The sequence below is a fragment of the Phoca vitulina genome, unplaced genomic scaffold (genome assembly GCF_004348235.1).
Source record: "Phoca vitulina isolate PV1807 unplaced genomic scaffold, GSC_HSeal_1.0 scaffold121, whole genome shotgun sequence".
Taxonomy (NCBI): Eukaryota; Metazoa; Chordata; class Mammalia; order Carnivora; family Phocidae; genus Phoca; species Phoca vitulina.
Window position 1 is genome coordinate 71,208 of NW_022589824.1, and position 16,550 is coordinate 87,757.

At 61.6% G+C, this 16,550-nt stretch overlaps 2 protein-coding genes across 10 annotated transcripts; one reads left to right on the top strand and one right to left on the bottom strand.

Moving 5' to 3' along the window:
• Positions 1-5,929: 5,929 nt before the first annotated feature.
• On the bottom strand, positions 5,930-16,133 carry FBXW5 (F-box and WD repeat domain containing 5). 8 transcript variants are annotated; one of them, XM_032398881.1, is made up of 9 exons: positions 15,595-16,133; positions 9,034-9,249; positions 8,579-8,736; positions 8,140-8,314; positions 7,870-8,018; positions 7,377-7,797; positions 7,038-7,185; positions 6,744-6,923; positions 5,930-6,671 (listed from the first exon to the last, which is right to left on the bottom strand). In XM_032398881.1, exons 1-9 carry the CDS (start codon positions 15,827-15,829, stop codon positions 6,428-6,430), a joined length of 1,926 nt encoding a protein of 641 aa, XP_032254772.1. In that variant the 5' UTR covers positions 15,830-16,133; the 3' UTR covers positions 5,930-6,427. The 8 variants fall into 8 exon arrangements, with proteins under 8 accessions (XP_032254772.1, XP_032254770.1, XP_032254775.1 ...); XM_032398879.1 differs by having other exon boundaries at positions 6,744-6,956; positions 15,595-16,131; XM_032398884.1 differs by lacking the exon at positions 15,595-16,133 and adding an exon at positions 9,710-9,902 and having other exon boundaries at positions 6,744-6,956.
• On the top strand, positions 10,424-12,392 carry C8G (complement C8 gamma chain). 2 transcript variants are annotated; one of them, XM_032398886.1, is made up of 7 exons: positions 10,424-10,984; positions 11,061-11,197; positions 11,315-11,385; positions 11,463-11,570; positions 11,850-11,951; positions 12,032-12,070; positions 12,157-12,392. In XM_032398886.1, exons 1-7 carry the CDS (start codon positions 10,847-10,849, stop codon positions 12,168-12,170), a joined length of 609 nt encoding a protein of 202 aa, XP_032254777.1. In that variant the 5' UTR covers positions 10,424-10,846; the 3' UTR covers positions 12,171-12,392. The 2 variants fall into 2 exon arrangements, with proteins under 2 accessions (XP_032254777.1, XP_032254776.1); XM_032398885.1 differs by having other exon boundaries at positions 10,428-10,984; positions 11,850-12,070.
• Positions 16,134-16,550: the final 417 nt, after the last annotated feature.

Genomic DNA, 16,550 nt, shown 5'->3' on the forward strand with positions numbered 1-16,550 from the left:
GCACCCGCGTGCCGTCGTGCAGCATGGCCTTCACGCCCGGCTTGAGCGGGAGGTTTCAGGACTCCTTTTCTTCGAGGGCTGGACGAGACTCCAGTTACAGACAGACCACATTTGTGGATTTGTCCATGAACGGACTTACAGGCTGTCCCCACATCGTCGCGGGCCGTGCTGCTGGGAGAGGCGTGTGCGGTTTGTGTGTGGCCGGGTTCCCTCGCCCTTGGGACGTTGCCGCCAGGGGAGGCGATAGGCCGCGTGTTGACATGTTTGAGGAGCTGCCAGGTTCATTTTCAGTGACAGCCGTGCCACCCGACGTTCTGCACAGTGTGATTTCCACTTAGGCCTTCGTTTGACCTCCTGCTCCCTCTGCATGTTCTCCAGAATTTCGAGTCCATATTAGTTTTCAACACAAAAAGTACTTATTAAGGGGCACCTGGGGGGCTCAGTCGGTGAAGCGTCTGCTCAGGTCACGATCCCATAGTCCTGGGATCGAGTGTCGCGCAGGGAGCCCGCTTCTCCCCTTCCTCCCCGCTTGTGCGCTCTCTCGCTATCTCTGTCGCTATTTTGTCTCTCTCTCTCAAATGAATAAAATCTTTTTAAAAAGTACTTACTAAACACCATCAACAGCGCCACGGCACCAGGTGTGCTGCTTTGTGCCTGTCCCTGTGTCCCCGACTTGAGATGTCGGCTGCTGCGCTGTCCTGCAGGGCCTCTGCTTCACAAGTCCGCAGGTGTGTTTTTGTTTTGTGTTTGAGAGTGTGCGGTGGTGAAGGGCAGAGGGAGGGAGAGAATCTTGAGCAGACTCCATACCCAGCGGGAGCCCGGCGCGGGGCTCCATCTCACGACCCTGAGATCACGACCTGAGCCGAAATCCAGAGTTGGATGCCCAGCTGACTGAACACCCCCCCCGGGCGCCCCAATTCTACCCTTGGTTTAGATGTTGACTGGGTTTAGAACTCTGGGTCGATGTTATTCTCTCTCTGCGTTTGGAGGCCACAGCTGCAGTCTCGCCCGGGCCCGTGGCGGGTGAGTCCGCTGCACTTTCTCTCTAATAGCTCTTTTGATTTGTTGTAGGAAAGTTGATTTATCATGTGTTTCGGGTGCAGCTCTGCACGTCTCCCCACATGTACAGATTGATGTGAGCACCACCCTGGTCTGGACACAGAATAGCTCCTTCATCTCTGCAGACGCTGCCCCGTGGGGCCCCCCCGGCCTGTGAGCCCACAGCCAGAGCCCCGCTCGCCGTCATTACTGTTTGTTCAGGGATGTTGTGATGGAATCGTACAGTGTGCGACCTCCTGAGACTGGTGCTTCCACTCAGCAGAATGCCTTGGAGATTCAAGATGTTCTGCGAACCAGAGATTCGTCCTTTCGTTTTGGGCTGAGAAGCATTCAGCAGCTCAGATGGGCCAGTTTGTCTGAGTATACACCTGTTGAAGGGCATTTGGGTGATTTCCAGATTTTTGCAGTCATGCGTAGAGCTACTCTGAATGTTTGCATACACGCTGCTAGGGAGCACATTTCCGTTCTCCCTGAGGAGTGGCGTTGCTGGGTCACGCAGTAAGTGTAGTTTAAGTTCGTAAGAAACCGCCAACCATTTTCCAGAGTAGCTGCTATGGTCTGAATATGTGTGCCGCCCCCCCCACCCCCTGCCCAAGTCATGGGTTGAAACCTAACCCCGAGCTGGAGGTGTTAGGTCACGGAGCCTTTGGGAGGGGAATAATAGGTCACAGGGTGGGGCCTCAGGAGAGGGTCCCCAGAGAGCTGCCTTGCCCCTCCCGCTGTGCGGGGACACAGCGAGCAGTCTGCAGCCCAGAGGGCCCCATGCTGGTACCCTGGTCTCGGCCTTGGGCCTGCACAACTGTGAGAAATAGATGTGTGTTGCTGATAAGCCACCCAGTCTTGTGGCGTCTCGTTCCGCGGCCCAAGCTGACAGACCGCCAGCTGCACCCTGTGTTCCCAGCGGTGCAGGTGGGGTTCCTGTGCTCCACACCCCGTCTGAGCCCTTGTTACAAAGGCGTGCACTGGTATTCCGTTTTAGTTTGCGTCCCCCTAACGTCTAAGATGAGCATCTTCTCTGGAGACGTGTCTGCTTGTTGGTTTTGCCCATTTTTTTTTTTTTTTTTTTAGATTTTATTTATTTATTTGACAGAGAGAGACAGCAAGAGAGTGAGCACAAGCAGGGGGAGTGAGAGAGGGAGAAGCAGGCTTCCGCTGAGCGGGGAGCCCGATGCGGGGCTCGATCCCAGGACCCTGGGATCATGACCTGAGCCGAAGGCAGACGCTTAACGACTGAGCCACCCAGGTGCCCCGGTTTTGCCCATTTTTCAGTTGGGTTTGTTGTTTGCTTACTGTTGAGTTTCAAGAGTTGTTTGCATGTTCTAGGGACAAGTTCTTTGTCCGGTATGTGACTTGTAAATGTTTTCTTCCAGTTTGTAGCTTATTTTTTCATCTGCTTAGCTGCTTTTTAGAATAAAATTTTAAGTTCTGGTAAAGTGCTGCTTACCGACTTTTCGTGACGCAGATTGTGCATTCAATGTCATGTCGGAGAATTCTTTGCCTTCCACCAGATAATGAAGGTTTTTCTGTGCTTTCTTCTAGAAATATATTGTGACATGTTACATTTACACCTTTGATCCAAAAATTTTGAGTTGATTTTTATACAAGGCATGAAGTTTAGGTGAATTTTCCTGCATCTGGATGGCCAGTTGTTCCAGCACCATTTATGGAAACGAACGTCCATTGTTTGCCTCTCCTCTGCCCAGGGGCTTGGTGCTTTTGTCAAGTTAACTCGCCTTGTACGTGTGATCTGTTGTGTCTGCACCAGCGCCAGTCTGTCTTGATAGCCTACGTCCTAATGCGCGTTAGCTCAAGTGGTGTGATTCCTCCAATTTTATTCTTGTTTTTCAGAATTACCTGAGCTCTTTTTGTTCCTTTGCCAGTATGGATAAGGTTTAGAATCCCCTGGTCTATAGCTACAAAAAGCCCTGCTGGGATTTGATTGGAGTTGCATTAAATCTACAGGTCAGGTTGGAGAGAATTGACATCTATGTTGTCTTCCAGTCCCAGAACATAATTTGTCTCTATTTGTGTCTTTGCTTTTTTTTTAGTCATCATTCTGTAGTATTCAGCATAAACACATGCTTTCTCAGGTCAGTGCCTGAGCATTTCTCTCGTTCTTGAACTATTGTAAAAGGTATTATTTCTTTAAAGATTTTATTTATTTATTTAGAGAGAGAAAGCAAGGGAGTAAGGGGCAGAGGGAGAATCTCAAGCAGACTCCCCGCTGAGCAGGGAGCCCAATGTAGGGCTCAATCCCACGACCCTGAGGTCATGACCTGAGCCAAAATCAGGAGTCGGACGCTCAGCTGAGCCACCCAGGCGCCCCGTAAAAGGTATTTTTTAAAATTTGGTTTCCAGGGGCGCCTGGGTGGCTCAGTTGGTGAAGCATCTGCCTTCGGCTCAGGTCATGATCCCAGGGTCCTGGGATCGAGTCCCCGCATGGGGCTCCCTGCTCAGCAGGGAGTCTGCTTCTCCCTCTCCCTCTGCTGCTCCCCCTGCTTGTTCTCTATCTCTCTCTAACAAACAAACAAATAAATAAATAATTTGGTTCCCAATTGTATATTCCTAGTGTTTAGAAACAGTTGTTTTTTGTGTGTTCTCTTTATATTCTGTAACCTTGACAAAACTCACTGGTTCTAGGAGGTTGTTGAATTGTTTGTTTTTGTAGCTTTTTGGGGATTTTCCACATAAACAATCATGTCATCTGGGAGTGACAATTTCATTCCTCTCCTGTCTGTATGCCCTTCATTCCTCTTGCTCACTTTATCCCACCTGAGTTTCCCGCTGCGAGTGGAACAGGAGTGGAAGGAGGAGCTCTTGGCCTTGTTCTGGTCTTGGGAAGGTTCCCTCACCAAGTATGATGTTACCTCCAGATGGTGCCGATGCCCTTACCAGGCTGAGCAGGCTCCCTTCTACGTCTAGTGTGCTGAGGGCTTGGTCATGACTTGGATGTTTTTCCTGCAAGTGATGCGTCCAGGTGGTTCTTCTGTATTGTTCCTGTGGTGGCTTACATTGATTTTTCTCTAAATACAGAACCAGCCTTGCATTCCTGGATTAAATCCCACTTGGTCGTGGCATACAATTCATTTTATATTATTTCTGGATTTGATTTAATTATCTCTTGAGGATTTTGCATCTATATTTGCCAGGCATGTTGGTCTATAATTGTCCTTTTTGTAGTCTTTGGTTTCGGTATCTGGCTTACGGCGGTCCTGTGGAAAAGGAGTTGGGAAGTGCTGACCTCTGTTGAGGCTTGTCCTGTGGCGCGGGCTGTGGTCTCTCTTGGTGGATGCTCCTTGTCCGCTTGAAGAGAATGTGTATTCTGCTCTTGTTGAGTGCAGTGTTGTAGACAGCTCGTTAAATCCAGTTGGTTGGTAGTTCTTACACGTTGAATCATATTTCCCAAAAAAAGATGCGTTGACATCCTAATCCCCAGTGACTCAGAATGTGACCTTATTTGGAATAGGGTCTGTACAGTGGTGAGCAAGCTACAACGAGGCATAGAGGGCGCCCAGTCCAGGAGGGCCGGGAACCTCATGGAAAGGGGAGATACGGACACAGACCTGCAGAGGGACGGTGATTTAAGGGGCCTAGGGGGAGGCCATGTGAAGACAGAAGGTGGGACTGATGGGTCAGCACATGAGGACACCAAGGATGGCCAGCCCCACCAGCAGCCAGAAGCTGGCTTCCTTTTGAAAGTCTGGGTGTTTTGTTTTTTTTTTTTAAAGATTTTATTTATTTATTTATTTATTTGACAGAGAGACACAGCGAGAGAGGGAACACAAGCAGGGGGAGTGGGAGAGGGAGAAGCAGGCTTCCCGCTGAGCAGGGAGCCCGATGCGGGGCTCGATCCCGGGACCCTGGGATCATGACCTGAGCCGAAGGCAGACGCTCAACGACTGAGCCACCCAGGCGCCCCTGGGTGTTTTTTATTCTTCTTTCCTGCTTTTGTTTTACAGATTTAGTTCTTGATGATTTTAAGATCTCTTCAGAAAGTTGTTCCATTTTGCCACCTGTCAGGGCTGCTCGTGGCTGCTCGTGGCCGCTCGTGGCTCTGGGTGGTCTCAGGTGCTGCGTGTGGGACGTGCTGGCTTCCGTTGCTGTTGTGCCCTTGTCTCCAAGTTCCCCTCCTTGTCCTTGTGTCTGGGGGTTTGGACGTGAACCCCAGCAGCCCTGGGCTTCCCTGTTGTTACTGTGGGCTGGGGCGACCTCTGGGTGCGCAGCCCACGCTGCTGGACACTTGGCCACGAGCAGCTCCTCTGGGCCCTGTGCCTTCCCGGCCGAGCCCCTCACGGCCCCTGCCCAGCCCTCCCCCCGTAGCCAGTGCGGTTCCAAGGCCAGCAGCCTCTGCTCGGCGCTGCCTCTGGCCTCGTTCCCGTGGACACGTCCGTGTCTGCCGCGTTTGTCCCCCAACCGTGGTGATGGTCACTGCGTGCATGGAAGACTGTTCGACACGATGAGCTCCGTGTGTAGCCAGGCACGGAAATCAGGCCTGCTGCCCCATCAGCACCCCCACCCGGCACCCAGCACCCATCAAAATGAGGGGGGGGCAGGTGAGCCCCCAGGACAGACGTGGGTCAAGCCTTGAGAATGTGTCTGGGGCTGCTTCCTGCCCCCCGTCCCCAGCGCCCCGCCCTGCTGTGCGCGGCCGTCTTCAGCACCTCCCCAGGTCAGGTGCGCCCCTTTACGCCTCCCTGCTGGTGGCAAGCACACGTCATGGTGGACGTGCTCTGGCACTTTCTGCGCACCGGTGACCTCGTCCGCTCAGGGGTTCCAGGGACAGCGACGGGGGACGCAGCCTCAAGCGTCCTGCCATCTGTCGGTCGGGCACGAGAGTCCACGCAGATACCACCGGGCCCCTCCCTGCCCACAAAGATCGGACAGCGCGGTGCTATTGCCAACTGTTTATTCAGGCCCCAAACAGGTGACCAGTGACATGCAGTTTGCCTGGGCCCACGGCAGACTGACCTGCGCTGCCGGCCCTGCTGGTGAGCAAACGCGTTCCCAGAGGAGGGGCCCCCCCGGGGCCCAAGGGTATGTGTGCTGCTGACTGTCCCAGGGCACAGGCCCTGGGGGAAGAGGGTGGGGGAGGAGTGGGGCCCCAGTGTCCAGGGCATCCCGAGCCAGCCAGGGGGCTGCCCCGCTGCTGAAGGTCACAGCTGTGGGAGGTGGTGTGTGGTGTGAGCGTGGTGGGGGGCGGGCCGTCCCCTCCCTGCAGTCCTGCTGGACCCCCTTCTAAGGCATGACTGTCACAAGTGTCTCTGCCCACCACATGGTCTTGGGAAAGGGCTGCAGGCCTCTGTGGCATCTTCAATGGGTCCCAGCGGCCCCAGGACACCCAGGACGCTCCTGTCGGCCAGCGCCCCTCTCAGCGCCTCTGGCTGGCAAACCAGGAGAGAAAGGGGTGGGGACGTGGGCGCGGGGCCTGGTGGACGCGCACGGTGCGTGGTGAGCGCCAGGCTTTGATGGTGGCGTCATCACTGGCGGTCAGCAGCAGCTCCTGCTCTCGGGGGCTGAAGACCACCGAGTTGACCACGTCCTGGTGCCGCAGCTTGGCCAAGCAGATGTTATAGTGCCGGTCCCAGATGTAGCCGTGCCGGTCCTCTGCTCCGCTGCGGGAGAGCCTCAGGTGAGACCCTGCCCGCCACACCTGGACCCGGCCCGGCCCTGCCCTGCGCATCTACCTGGCCACGAAGTCCCTGCTGACGTCCAGGAAGATGAAGAAGCACTCGTCATTGGGCGTGTAGGCACGGTGGGCCCGCAGAGCCCGCTTCACCTCCCGCATGGTCTTGAGGTCAAACACCAGCAGGTCGATCTCCTCTGCGATGGGCGGTGGCTGCATGGGGTCGGCCACCACAGAGCCGCTGGGCCAGGCACGGCTGTTTACATACAGGTACCTGGGCAAGGGGCACCCTGCTTGGTCTCAGCAGCCTGCAGAGCCCCCCCGCCCCCCCCCCCGGACACTCTTGGAGGCCCACCTGTTGTCCGGGGACAAGCCCATGCCGATGATGTGTCCGTGCACATCGATGACGTGGTCCAGGGCGTCAAAGAAGGCATCTGAGCCCCGCCCCTCGCCCAGCACAGGCCCGGCTGTGGTCATCTGGTGTGGCAGGATCTGCTTGACGCCTGCAGGAACCAGAGGCCCCCACGGAACACGCACTCCAGGAGGCTGGCCCAGGGCAGGGCCCCCAGGACAAACAGAGAAGCCGACTCTGCCCAGAGACTCACGGCCTGCCCTTGACCACAAGACCCCATCCCAGCTGCAGGGAAGCCTCACCCCCCAGGCTCTAGGGACGGAGGAGGGCCTGCTCCCCTACCGATCTGGTGTGGTGAGTAAGTGAGGCAGCCCGTGGTGAAGATGAGGAGCTTGCGGGCGTCGGCCATGCTGTGCTCTGGGGGTTTGGTGCGGCCCTGGGCCAGCAGCTCGGCCACCCTGGTCTCCAGCGCGTGCTCTGACAGCTGGGACTGCGCCCGCCCGTCCAGGAGCCCATCCAAGAATCGCCGCAAGCCCTCCTTGGTGCGGGCCGGAGCCGGCCCTGGTCCCGGGCCTACCGCCTCGTCCTCACTGTCGCTGCCCAGGTCAAAGACGCGGCCGGGGGGCCCACCGGCATCCAGCAGGAGGTCCGGGCTGTCAAAGCGGCTGCAGTCGGCCACCATCACCGTGCGGATGGTGCTGGCGTTAAGGTTCTGAATCTTGAAGAGCCGCTTCACCACATTGACGTTCTCTGACTCCACGTCCTGGGGGTGGGAGACAGCAGGTGGGCACCAGGCCAAGGAGGGAGCGGCCGCAGGGGGCACGCGCGCCCGCACCTGGAACGCATTGTTGAGCCAGAGCACTGAGCAGGAGGTAATGTCTCCGATGCGGTGCAGGTTCCCCGAGATCAGGCTGGTCTCCGTGAGCCAGCAGCCAAACACGTCATAGGGCTTGTTGCGCACTCGGGACAGCAGGGCGAAGTTGTCTGGGGAGAGTGGGGACAGGGCTGTGGGAAGGGGCCGGGAGGGGCTGGGGGGGTGCAGGGCTTTGTAGGAGGAGGGCTGGGGTTGGCCAGGACAGCCAGCCCGCCCCAGGCCCGCTCTCACCTAGGCTGATGACTGCGATCTCACCCGACGAGGAGTTGTGGGGCCCTAGGAACACCCCAGATGCCAGCAGCAGTGAGTCGTCCTGGTTGAACTGGGAGAACTGGGTGTAGCTCCAGTTATAGGGCCGCATGTCCGCGCTGTGCAGCAGCGAGATGGTCAGGTCGTTGCTCCAGATCTGCGTGGGGGCGGAGTCATCTGGGGGCACCATGAGCCCGCCCTGCACGGGACCCCAGGGCCCATGCTGCAAGCCCCTCTCCTGGCTGGGCTCATGCCCAGAAACCACCACCAGGCTGGTGCTCCTTGCCCCTGGCTGCCCGCTGACCCGAGGGGTGCGGGTCCACGTGGCTGGCTCCTGGCTCTGGAGCAGAACTCGCTTCCCTCCATCAGCACTGAGGGCCACCCCCCTTCCCCGGCCCCAGCTGCCGTGGGCTGGGCTCACCTTCACAGTGCAATCCTTGGAGCAGGAAGCAAACTGGTAACCCGAGTGGGAGAAGCTGAGATGCAGCACCTGATCGGTGTGCTCCTTGAGCGTCTGCACCTCCACACAAGGGACCGTGTCATAGAGCCGCCGAAACTCTTCATACCAGGACGTGGCCGCTAGGGGTGGGGGGTGGTCACCACCAGGGCCCTGAGCCTCCTTCCCCATAGAGGCCAGCACCCTGACAGCGGAGGGGCCGGCCCTGCCCCTGGAGGACGTCACCTCAGCTGCAGGGGTGCCCCCGGCACCCCCAAGCCTCCGCCTCCCTGCCAGGCCTCGTTGCTCCCCATCAGCATGAGGGCCGCACGGTGCCTCGGGGACCAGTGCTGCGGCTTCAGCTGGCAGCATGTGAACGGCCCTGCCTCCCGCCCTCCCAGCCAGCCTGGTGGACTGTGGGGCCACGTGCAGGCCCTGACCTGGGTGCCGGGGCACGTCTCGGGCCACCTGGTAGTAGCGGTAGAACTGCTCCCTCCACAGGAACTCGTCCCGGGACACGGCCTGCCACCGGCGACACACCAGACCGGCGGCCAGCACGTCCGCTGGGCCCAAGCTCAGGAAGATCTGGTAGATGAGGCTGTCCGGGAGCAGGGGCGTGCCCCCCTCGTCCATTGTGACATTCTGCCCGGGCAGCCCTGAAACCCACACGTGGTCCCCTTAGTTGCAGGTGCACTGGCGGAGGGTACTGGCCCCAAGGCAGGGGCCCCGGGCCGAGCTGGCAGTTCCGTCGGACTGAGCGCGTGCGGAGGGCCAGCTGGCGCTCCCACCCGGCTAGGGGTCCGACAGCTTCTCCAAGCCCCCTGGACAACCATGCTCCTGGACCCCATCCTCCTGACCGGCGCCCCTGCCCGTCCCAGGGGTGCGCTGGAACAGGCAGCTTTGGGCGGGCAGCAGACCGCACTCAGCACCTCCCGGCCTGGTCCAGCCTGAGCTGGACTCCAGATGTGCTCTCAGCCCAGAAGAGGCCCGGTCGCGGGGGTGGGGCCCTCTGACCTCCTCCCGCTCACGGGCCGAGAGACACATCTGGATGCCTGGGTTGGTGACTGCTCCGAGCCCGAGAAACCGGTGACCCCCACGCACGCCTGTCACTCTGACCTTGTAGCCCCAAGGCTTCAGAGCTGCCAGCGTGGGACAGAGGTCCTTCCGAGAAGAGGCTTGGGGCCGGCGGGACGAGCGCCTGCCCGCCTGCCCCAGACGCCGCCAGGGGCACCAGCCGGCCCTTGGCCTCGGCCCTGTGGCCTAGGGAAGCCCCGCCAGGCGGTCAGCGGGCCAGCGCGGCCACTGCCAGGCGAGCTGGGGGCGGGGCGAGGCGGGGGCTGCCCAACGGCCCCTCCCACCTTCCCTCCGAGGGGCTGCGGGGGGCGGGGCCTCGGCTCGGTCCCCGGGCCCGGCGGGGCGTCCTCGGCGACTCATTCATCGGCAGAGGGCGCGGCCGAGGCCGAGGGGCCAGAGGCTGGGGGGGGGGGGGGGGGGGGGGCGGGCGGCAGGGAGCCGGGGACCGGACACGGCCGGTTTGCGACGCTCTTCCGGGCCGGGGATCGGGGGCCGGGGGCCGGGGCCGGACGACGACTTTCCCCGGGGCCGGGCGCACTCACCGCAGCCGCCTCTGCCCGGCTGTGCTGCCCCTGCCCGGCGCCCAGCCTCAGCCGGCCGACCTGCTTCCGCCCCGCCGCTCCTGCCGCCGCGTCTCTATGATGGAGCCCGCCAGGCTGACGCCTCGAGCCCTGAGGCATCGATGGCCGCAGAGTGTCGAGCACCCGGCAGCCCGCCTCGGCTGTTGCTGCGCCTGCGCGCACTCGAGCTCGCTCCCAACAGCGCCCCCGGCGGCCGGGAGGGGCGGCGGCCTTGCACCGAGGCCGGTGGGCTGGGCTGAGGGCAAGGCTCACTCACCTTGGGGTTCGAGACCCCGCCCCGCCGCTCCCAGCTGCTGGGGCCTTTGGTTTAGGGGGTCGTGGACAAGGAACCAGAGGTCAACTCGGACTTTGTAAACAGGATATGGCGCCAGGGCCCTGCCGGGAAGTGCAGAGTCGAGGAGGCTGGGGGTAGACTCTCGTGGGGGGCAGGGTGCTTGGTAAGGCAGGAGGACCAACCGGGACTTCGTGGGCTGGAAGCGGACTGGCGCCTACTTCCGGTGCCAGGCTTCTGGGCGGCACTGGACAGTGGACTCTGGCCCAGGACTTGGCCGTCCTGCCCTCTGCCTCCCCCAGACCCGGCACTGTTACTGCCGCCACCATGCTGACCCCCAGGACTGCACTCTTCTTGACTCTGCTCTTGGCTGGGGGCTCCCTGAGCCAGAGGGCTCGGGGACCCCCTCGGCCAGCGTCCCCCATCAGCACCATCCAGCCGAAGGCCAACTTCGATGCTCAGCAGGTAGAGGGGGGACAGGTGGGTGGGCAGGGCCGGGCAGCCCCTCATCCCCTCGTGCCCTCACATGGCCTGCTCCTAGTTTGCAGGGACGTGGTTCCTTGTGGCCGTGGCCTCCTCGTGCCGCTTCCTGCAGGAGCAAGGCCACCGGGCTGAGGCCACCCTACTGCGTGTAGCTGCCCAGGGCGCAGCTGTGGCTGTCAGCACCTTCCAGCAGCTGTGAGTCCCCCGTACGGACCCCTGCCCCCACCTTGCTGTGGCCTGGACCGGAGTCCTGTGAGGCCCTGCCCGGGTTGGGGTCCCTAAGCCTGCTGTGCTCCCCCCGCCCCCCCCCAGGGATGGGATATGCTGGCAGGTGCGGCAGCTCTACTCAGACACGGGAGTCCCCGGCCGCTTCCTGCTCCAAGGTGAGGCAAGGGCATCGGGGGCTGGGGTGCAGGGCTGAGGGGCCAGACGCCGACTCGGCTGACTCAGCTCTGCCCAGCCCGAGGTGCCCGCAGGGCAGTGGGCGTGGTCGTCGGGGAGACAGACTACCAGGGCTTCGCCGTCCTGTACCTGGAGCAGAAGCGGCGGCTGTCGGTGAAGCTGTACAGTGCGTCCACGCGGGGGCCCGCGCTTTGCGCACACTCAGAGCCATCCATGCGGGGCGAGCCCGGAGGGACACGCGGCCCCTCCCTGCCCTTGCCTCCCTGCATTCTGACCCTCCCCAGCTGAGCAGGGGTCCGGGGAGGAGCCCCTGCCGATAGGCCCGGGTGTGGGGACAGAGGGGACAGGGAGGGGATGGGTGTGTCACAAGCACACACACACCCTACGCCCAGCACGCCCCACCTGCTCCCTCACCGCGTGCCCAGGAGCCCTGTGTGCCCCACAGCCCGCTCGTTCCCGGCAAGTGACTCGGCCCTGAGTGCATTTGAGCAGGGGACCCAGAGGGCCAACCTGACCGAGGACCATATCTTGTTCTTCCCCAAGTATGGTAAGCCTCCCCCAGTGGCCGGCCTTGTCCTCCCCGTGTGCCCTGCCCCAGCCACTCCTGACCCCTGCTTGGGCCTTCAGGTTTCTGCGAGGCCGCAGACCAGTTCCACATCCTAGATGGTGAGTGGGCAGTGCTGGCCGGGTGGTGCAGTGAGGGGGGCACCCCTCAGCTCCTTCACTGGCTGAGTCTCGTCTCTGTGCCCCAGAAACAAGAAGGTGAGTCCAGGCGACAGCCCTGACCTTAGAAGGAGTGAAGACCCTGAAGGGGTGGCACCTGCTACCCCACTCAGAGCCCCGGGGCCGCACGGGGTCAGGGCCACCCCATGGGGGGACGCTCTCCCGTGTGTGCCCCGAAGCTGCCCGTCACCCACAGAGCTCAGGAGCATTACCTTCATTAAACGCTGTCCAGCTTGGCCCCTGACTCCTTCCTTTCTGTGTTGGACCCGGACGGGGGCCTCTGCCAGCCCGTCTTCTCATGAGCACGTGGGACTGCTCCCCCCGGGGGGGCTGGAGAGGGAAGGGGCTCCTCCCCTGGTCAAAACCCTCTGCCCCAGAGAGGCAGGGTGGAAATGGCTCTTTTTAAAGGTGTGGAAGCGTCCACTGCCCTGCTGTCCCTGTGCCCCGGTCTCGGCTTCTCAGTTGGGCCCCTGCACTGTGGTCCCAGCTGCCCTTCCCGCTCCCAGTCTGTGAGCACACGTGCCCTGCTGGTCTTGCCGGGCCGCCGTGCGTAGGCCCAGGACCGGAGCCTGCCCCCTGCCCAGATGGTGGGGTGCCTTTCCTACAGGGATGAGGAGCCCTCCCCACAGGTTCTTCTGGTCTGCTGCTGACCCTGAGCTCCTCCTGGGAGGCACGGGTCCAGAGTCCCAGTGGCCCTCTGGCCTGAGGCAGGACAGGACAGGCTACTGGGGAGGGGGCAGGCAGCCCCCCTCCCCGTTCCTGGATGTGGTGCCTGGGTCTGCAGTGAGTTGGCAACGGTCTTAGAAAGACAGGAGGCTGGGCTGTCCCTATGGCTGCCCCGAGGGCTGGCAGGGGCAGAAGGGACACAGGACGGGCCTGGGAGCAGGACTGACCAGCTGGGGCTGAGTCCAGTCCTGGCATCAGGCAGCCAGGTGCCCCTCGGGGTAGATGGCGAGACTACCCAGGCAGGGAGAATAAGGGGTGTGTGTGTGTGTGTGTGTGTGCCAGGGGAGGTGGGGAGGGGGGAGGGGGAAGGGTCTATCCCAAAATGGAGGAAGCAGGCCAGCCTAATTCAGGCGCTAGGAGTGGGGTGAGCACAGGAGCTTGGTGCACAAGTGGGGGAGTCCACACCCAGGATCTGACCAAGGTTACCAGCTATGAGGAAGGCGAGTGTGTGCTTTGCTCTCTGTAGAGAACCTTCTGGAATGTGGGAACTCCAAGGCCCATGGGAGATGGAGGCAGGGGGAGAGGGGCTGAAAATGGGGTAACGGTGTCCCCCCCTGGGGCGATGGCTGCCTGGAGGGACAAGTGATGCCAGCCTGTTGGGGAGATGTGAAGTGCTGGGGAAGGTCCGCCTCCGGGGGATCCCCACTGCCCCCCAGGGTAGACTGCACATGCTTCCCACAGCCTGGGGCCTGGCCGACCTGCCTGACCCTCACCGGGGGTCCCAGACACTGGGGAAATCACTGCGAGAGAAGAATCAGGACTGGGAGACTGACCCTAGAGGAAACAGAGCTACTCCAAGAGGGCAAAGGGCACTTGAAACAATTTTGAGTCACCCAGCATGCAGCTCTCCCCTCCAAGGTCAGGGTCTGCCCAGGGGGTCCCACAGGGTGGACAGCTGCCCTGGGGCTAGGGGAGGGAGCCATGGCCCTCACCCTGTGCCAGGAGCCCAGTGGGCAGGGCCTGGACTCCGCTCGGCCCCTGCTGGTGAGAACACTCTTCAGATCCTGCCAACACCCCCCACTCCCCATTTGTTAAGCCATCTCCTCCATTTGCTGGAGGGCACTGGCCAATTTCAACAGCTCTGATGACTTGGGGGCACATACTGTGCCCCCATGCATGCCCACCCGGTGCCCTGAGGGGCCTGGAGGCGCCCTGCTCCAGGGCGGTGTGGGGGGCCAGCTTTCTCCCTTTACTCCCCTCCTCGGCCTCCCCAAGCCTTGCTGGGCAAGATCCAGGCCCACGTGGCTGTGAGTCAGCACCCTGGGGTGCTTCTGGACAAACATGCCGGGCACACACTTGCCCATCCTGGAGAGATGTGCACGCCTCCCCTTCAGCCCTCCCACTGTCCCCTTGGGAACCAGGACAGGGGTTGGGGGGTGGCCTCCCCTCAGGAGAACTTGGGGAGGATCTGAGGGCAAATGGCAGCCCTAGGCTGGGTCCAGACTGGAGCTGGAAGGTCCATTCAGGGAAATGTGCATTAGCTTGGCCAAAGCTGGGCCTGGAACTGGCCCCAAGCCACGCTGTCTTGGGGCCCTGGGCATCCATCTGATGAGCGTTTCTCAATCCTGGGCACCCCGGTGGGGCGGCTCCCTGTTCCTGGAATCTCGAGGTCCAGAGCTCACCACTGACTGCTGGTGAGGCTGAGAGGGCACCTGGGAGCTGGACTCCCACCAACCCCCATTTCCTCCCTGGGCTGCCAGGGAGTAGGGGTGAGCACCAGGCCATCCCAGGTGAGCTGTAGGGACCACTATGTGGTCCCACCACTGCATGCCCACTTGGCCGACTGGCTCAGCCCAGACCAGGAGGACTGGGGTGGGGGGTTGCTAGGAAGAGCCAGCAGCCTTGTATGGGCTCCAATGTCTCCAGTGGCTGGGGACCATGCCCGACCCCACAGACTGGGCAGTGCCCACCCTATGTCCCTTGGAACTGGCCTCCCAGAAAGGCAGACATATAGGGCTGAGGAGAAGAGGGGAAGGCAGGGGGCCTTGGCCCCCAGGGCTTTGAGGGAAAAGGGCAAAGGAAACTGTAGCCTCCCCGTGGACCCTACGACCCAGAGACCCACTGGTCACCTGCTGGAGTCTCCGCACACTTGTATCAAGTGGGGCCGTAGCTCAGAGAGCCCCCTGCATGCCTGGCCCCACAGCCCCCAAAAAGAAAATGAGGGCCTCTGCTCTGGGGTGTGGGAGAGTTCAAACATATCCCCCTCTCAAGGATTCCAGGGAAGGATGCTTCTGGAAGGACTGCAGGTCCAAAGGGCGGCACCAGAGACCCTCCCACGTGACCACAGCGCTGAGACCCCACAGCAGCCCAGGCCTGTCCCTCTGGGTCCCCAACAGCAGGTCTGGGGGGGGGGGCAGCTGTCATGCATTTTATTTCCACAAAAATATTTATTGAACTCTCATTGTCACAAACTAGGTGAAATAACTGTAGTTCTAAGTGAACTGTTTTTAGGTAAAGATGTTAATTATAATTTGTATTTTGCCTTTTAACTGTAATAGGTGATTTTTAATACCTTAGAAGGAAGAAAAATATTATTTTATTTGAGAGAGGGAGCTCGAGAGAGCGAGGGTTGGGGGGCAGAGGGTCAGAGAGAGAATCTTAAGCAGGCTCTACACCCAGCAGGGATCCCAAGGCAGGGTCAATCCCACAACCCTGAGATCATGATCTCAGCCGAAACCTAGCCAACTGAGCCACCCAGGCGCCCCAAGAAAAGTACCTTTTAAAAATGTATAGAAGCTTACCTCTAATTGGCAGGGGCGGTTGGGGGCCCCCAGGGAAGGCCAGAGGAGCACTGTCCTGGGAGCCCACGGGCCTTGCCAGGATGCGAGGGTGCTGTGTCCCAGGCCCCCAGCGCCGGTGGTCCCACAGGCAGGTACGTCGTTGGCCCTTCTTGCGGGGTGCCCGCCCTCCCTGCCCACACAGCCCCTCAATGGACAGGTGGGCCAGGACCCCTGCCTGGGGGACAGGGCTGGACATAGCCCGCCGCGGAGGGGACCCACCAGCTCCCTCCGGCTCGTGGCAGGGCCTTCACACCGGGTCGCTCCGCACGTCCTGCTCCTGACACTGCTCCCCCCCCTCGCCCCCCCCCCCCCCCCCCGCGAGCTGAGGGCCTCAGCGGCTGGGACGGCCCCGCGGGGATCCCTGAATCCAGCCTGCCTTCCTCCTCCCCTCGCCTCCCCGGTGCCAGCTGGTCCCTGCCCACCGTCGGAAGAGCGAGCCCAGAGCACGGCGTCCGAGCTTTGGGGCGAGAGGAAAGACGTGGGGAGTAGCTGCGCGGAGGGCGGGGGGGGCTCCGGCTGTTGCCGTCCGGGGGGGAGGGAGGGAGGGCCGCGGCCGCGCAGGAGGGTCCTGCAGAGGCCGGGGGGACACCGGGCCGCCGGCGGGGAAGGGGCTGCGGGGAGGCCAGGCCCGGCTCCCGGGAGGGTCCAGCCTGCGCCCTGGCCCTCCCCGCAGCCACCCCGACCGGCGGTACCCGCGGCCCCCGCCGCCCTTCTGGGGTGACGCGGCCGCCGCTGCCGGCCCGAGGCCCGGACTCCGGGGGTCTTCGCACACCTGGCCCAAGCGCGCGGCCAGCGTCACGTGCCCGCCCTCGACCAATCGCGTTGACGGTGGGAGGAGCCACGCCTGCCGCGGCCCCGGGCGTGAGGAGCGCGCCTCCTAAATCCACCGCCCAGCCTGAGAGCCGCCTGGCGGGCTG

What these genes read in the sequence shown, in the direction of transcription:
- FBXW5 (XM_032398876.1), bottom strand. Translation starts at nt 9,226, where the DNA reads ATGGACGAGGGGGGCACGCCCCTGCTCCCGGACAGCCTCATCTACCAG. An exon ending in CCAAGGATTGCACTGTGAAG is followed by an intron (nt 8,315 to 8,578) that starts GTGAGCCCAGCC and finishes GCCCCCACGCAG; the next exon opens with ATCTGGAGCAACGACCTGAC. An exon ending in TTACTCACCACACCAGATCG is followed by an intron (nt 7,186 to 7,376) that starts GTAGGGGAGCAG and finishes TGGTTCCTGCAG; the next exon opens with GCGTCAAGCAGATCCTGCCA.
- C8G (XM_032398885.1), top strand. Translation starts at nt 10,847, where the DNA reads ATGCTGACCCCCAGGACTGCACTCTTCTTGACTCTGCTCTTGGCTGGG. An exon ending in CCAACTTCGATGCTCAGCAG is followed by an intron (nt 10,985 to 11,060) that starts GTAGAGGGGGGA and finishes GCCTGCTCCTAG; the next exon opens with TTTGCAGGGACGTGGTTCCT. An exon ending in GTCAGCACCTTCCAGCAGCT is followed by an intron (nt 11,198 to 11,314) that starts GTGAGTCCCCCG and finishes GCCCCCCCCCAG; the next exon opens with GGATGGGATATGCTGGCAGG.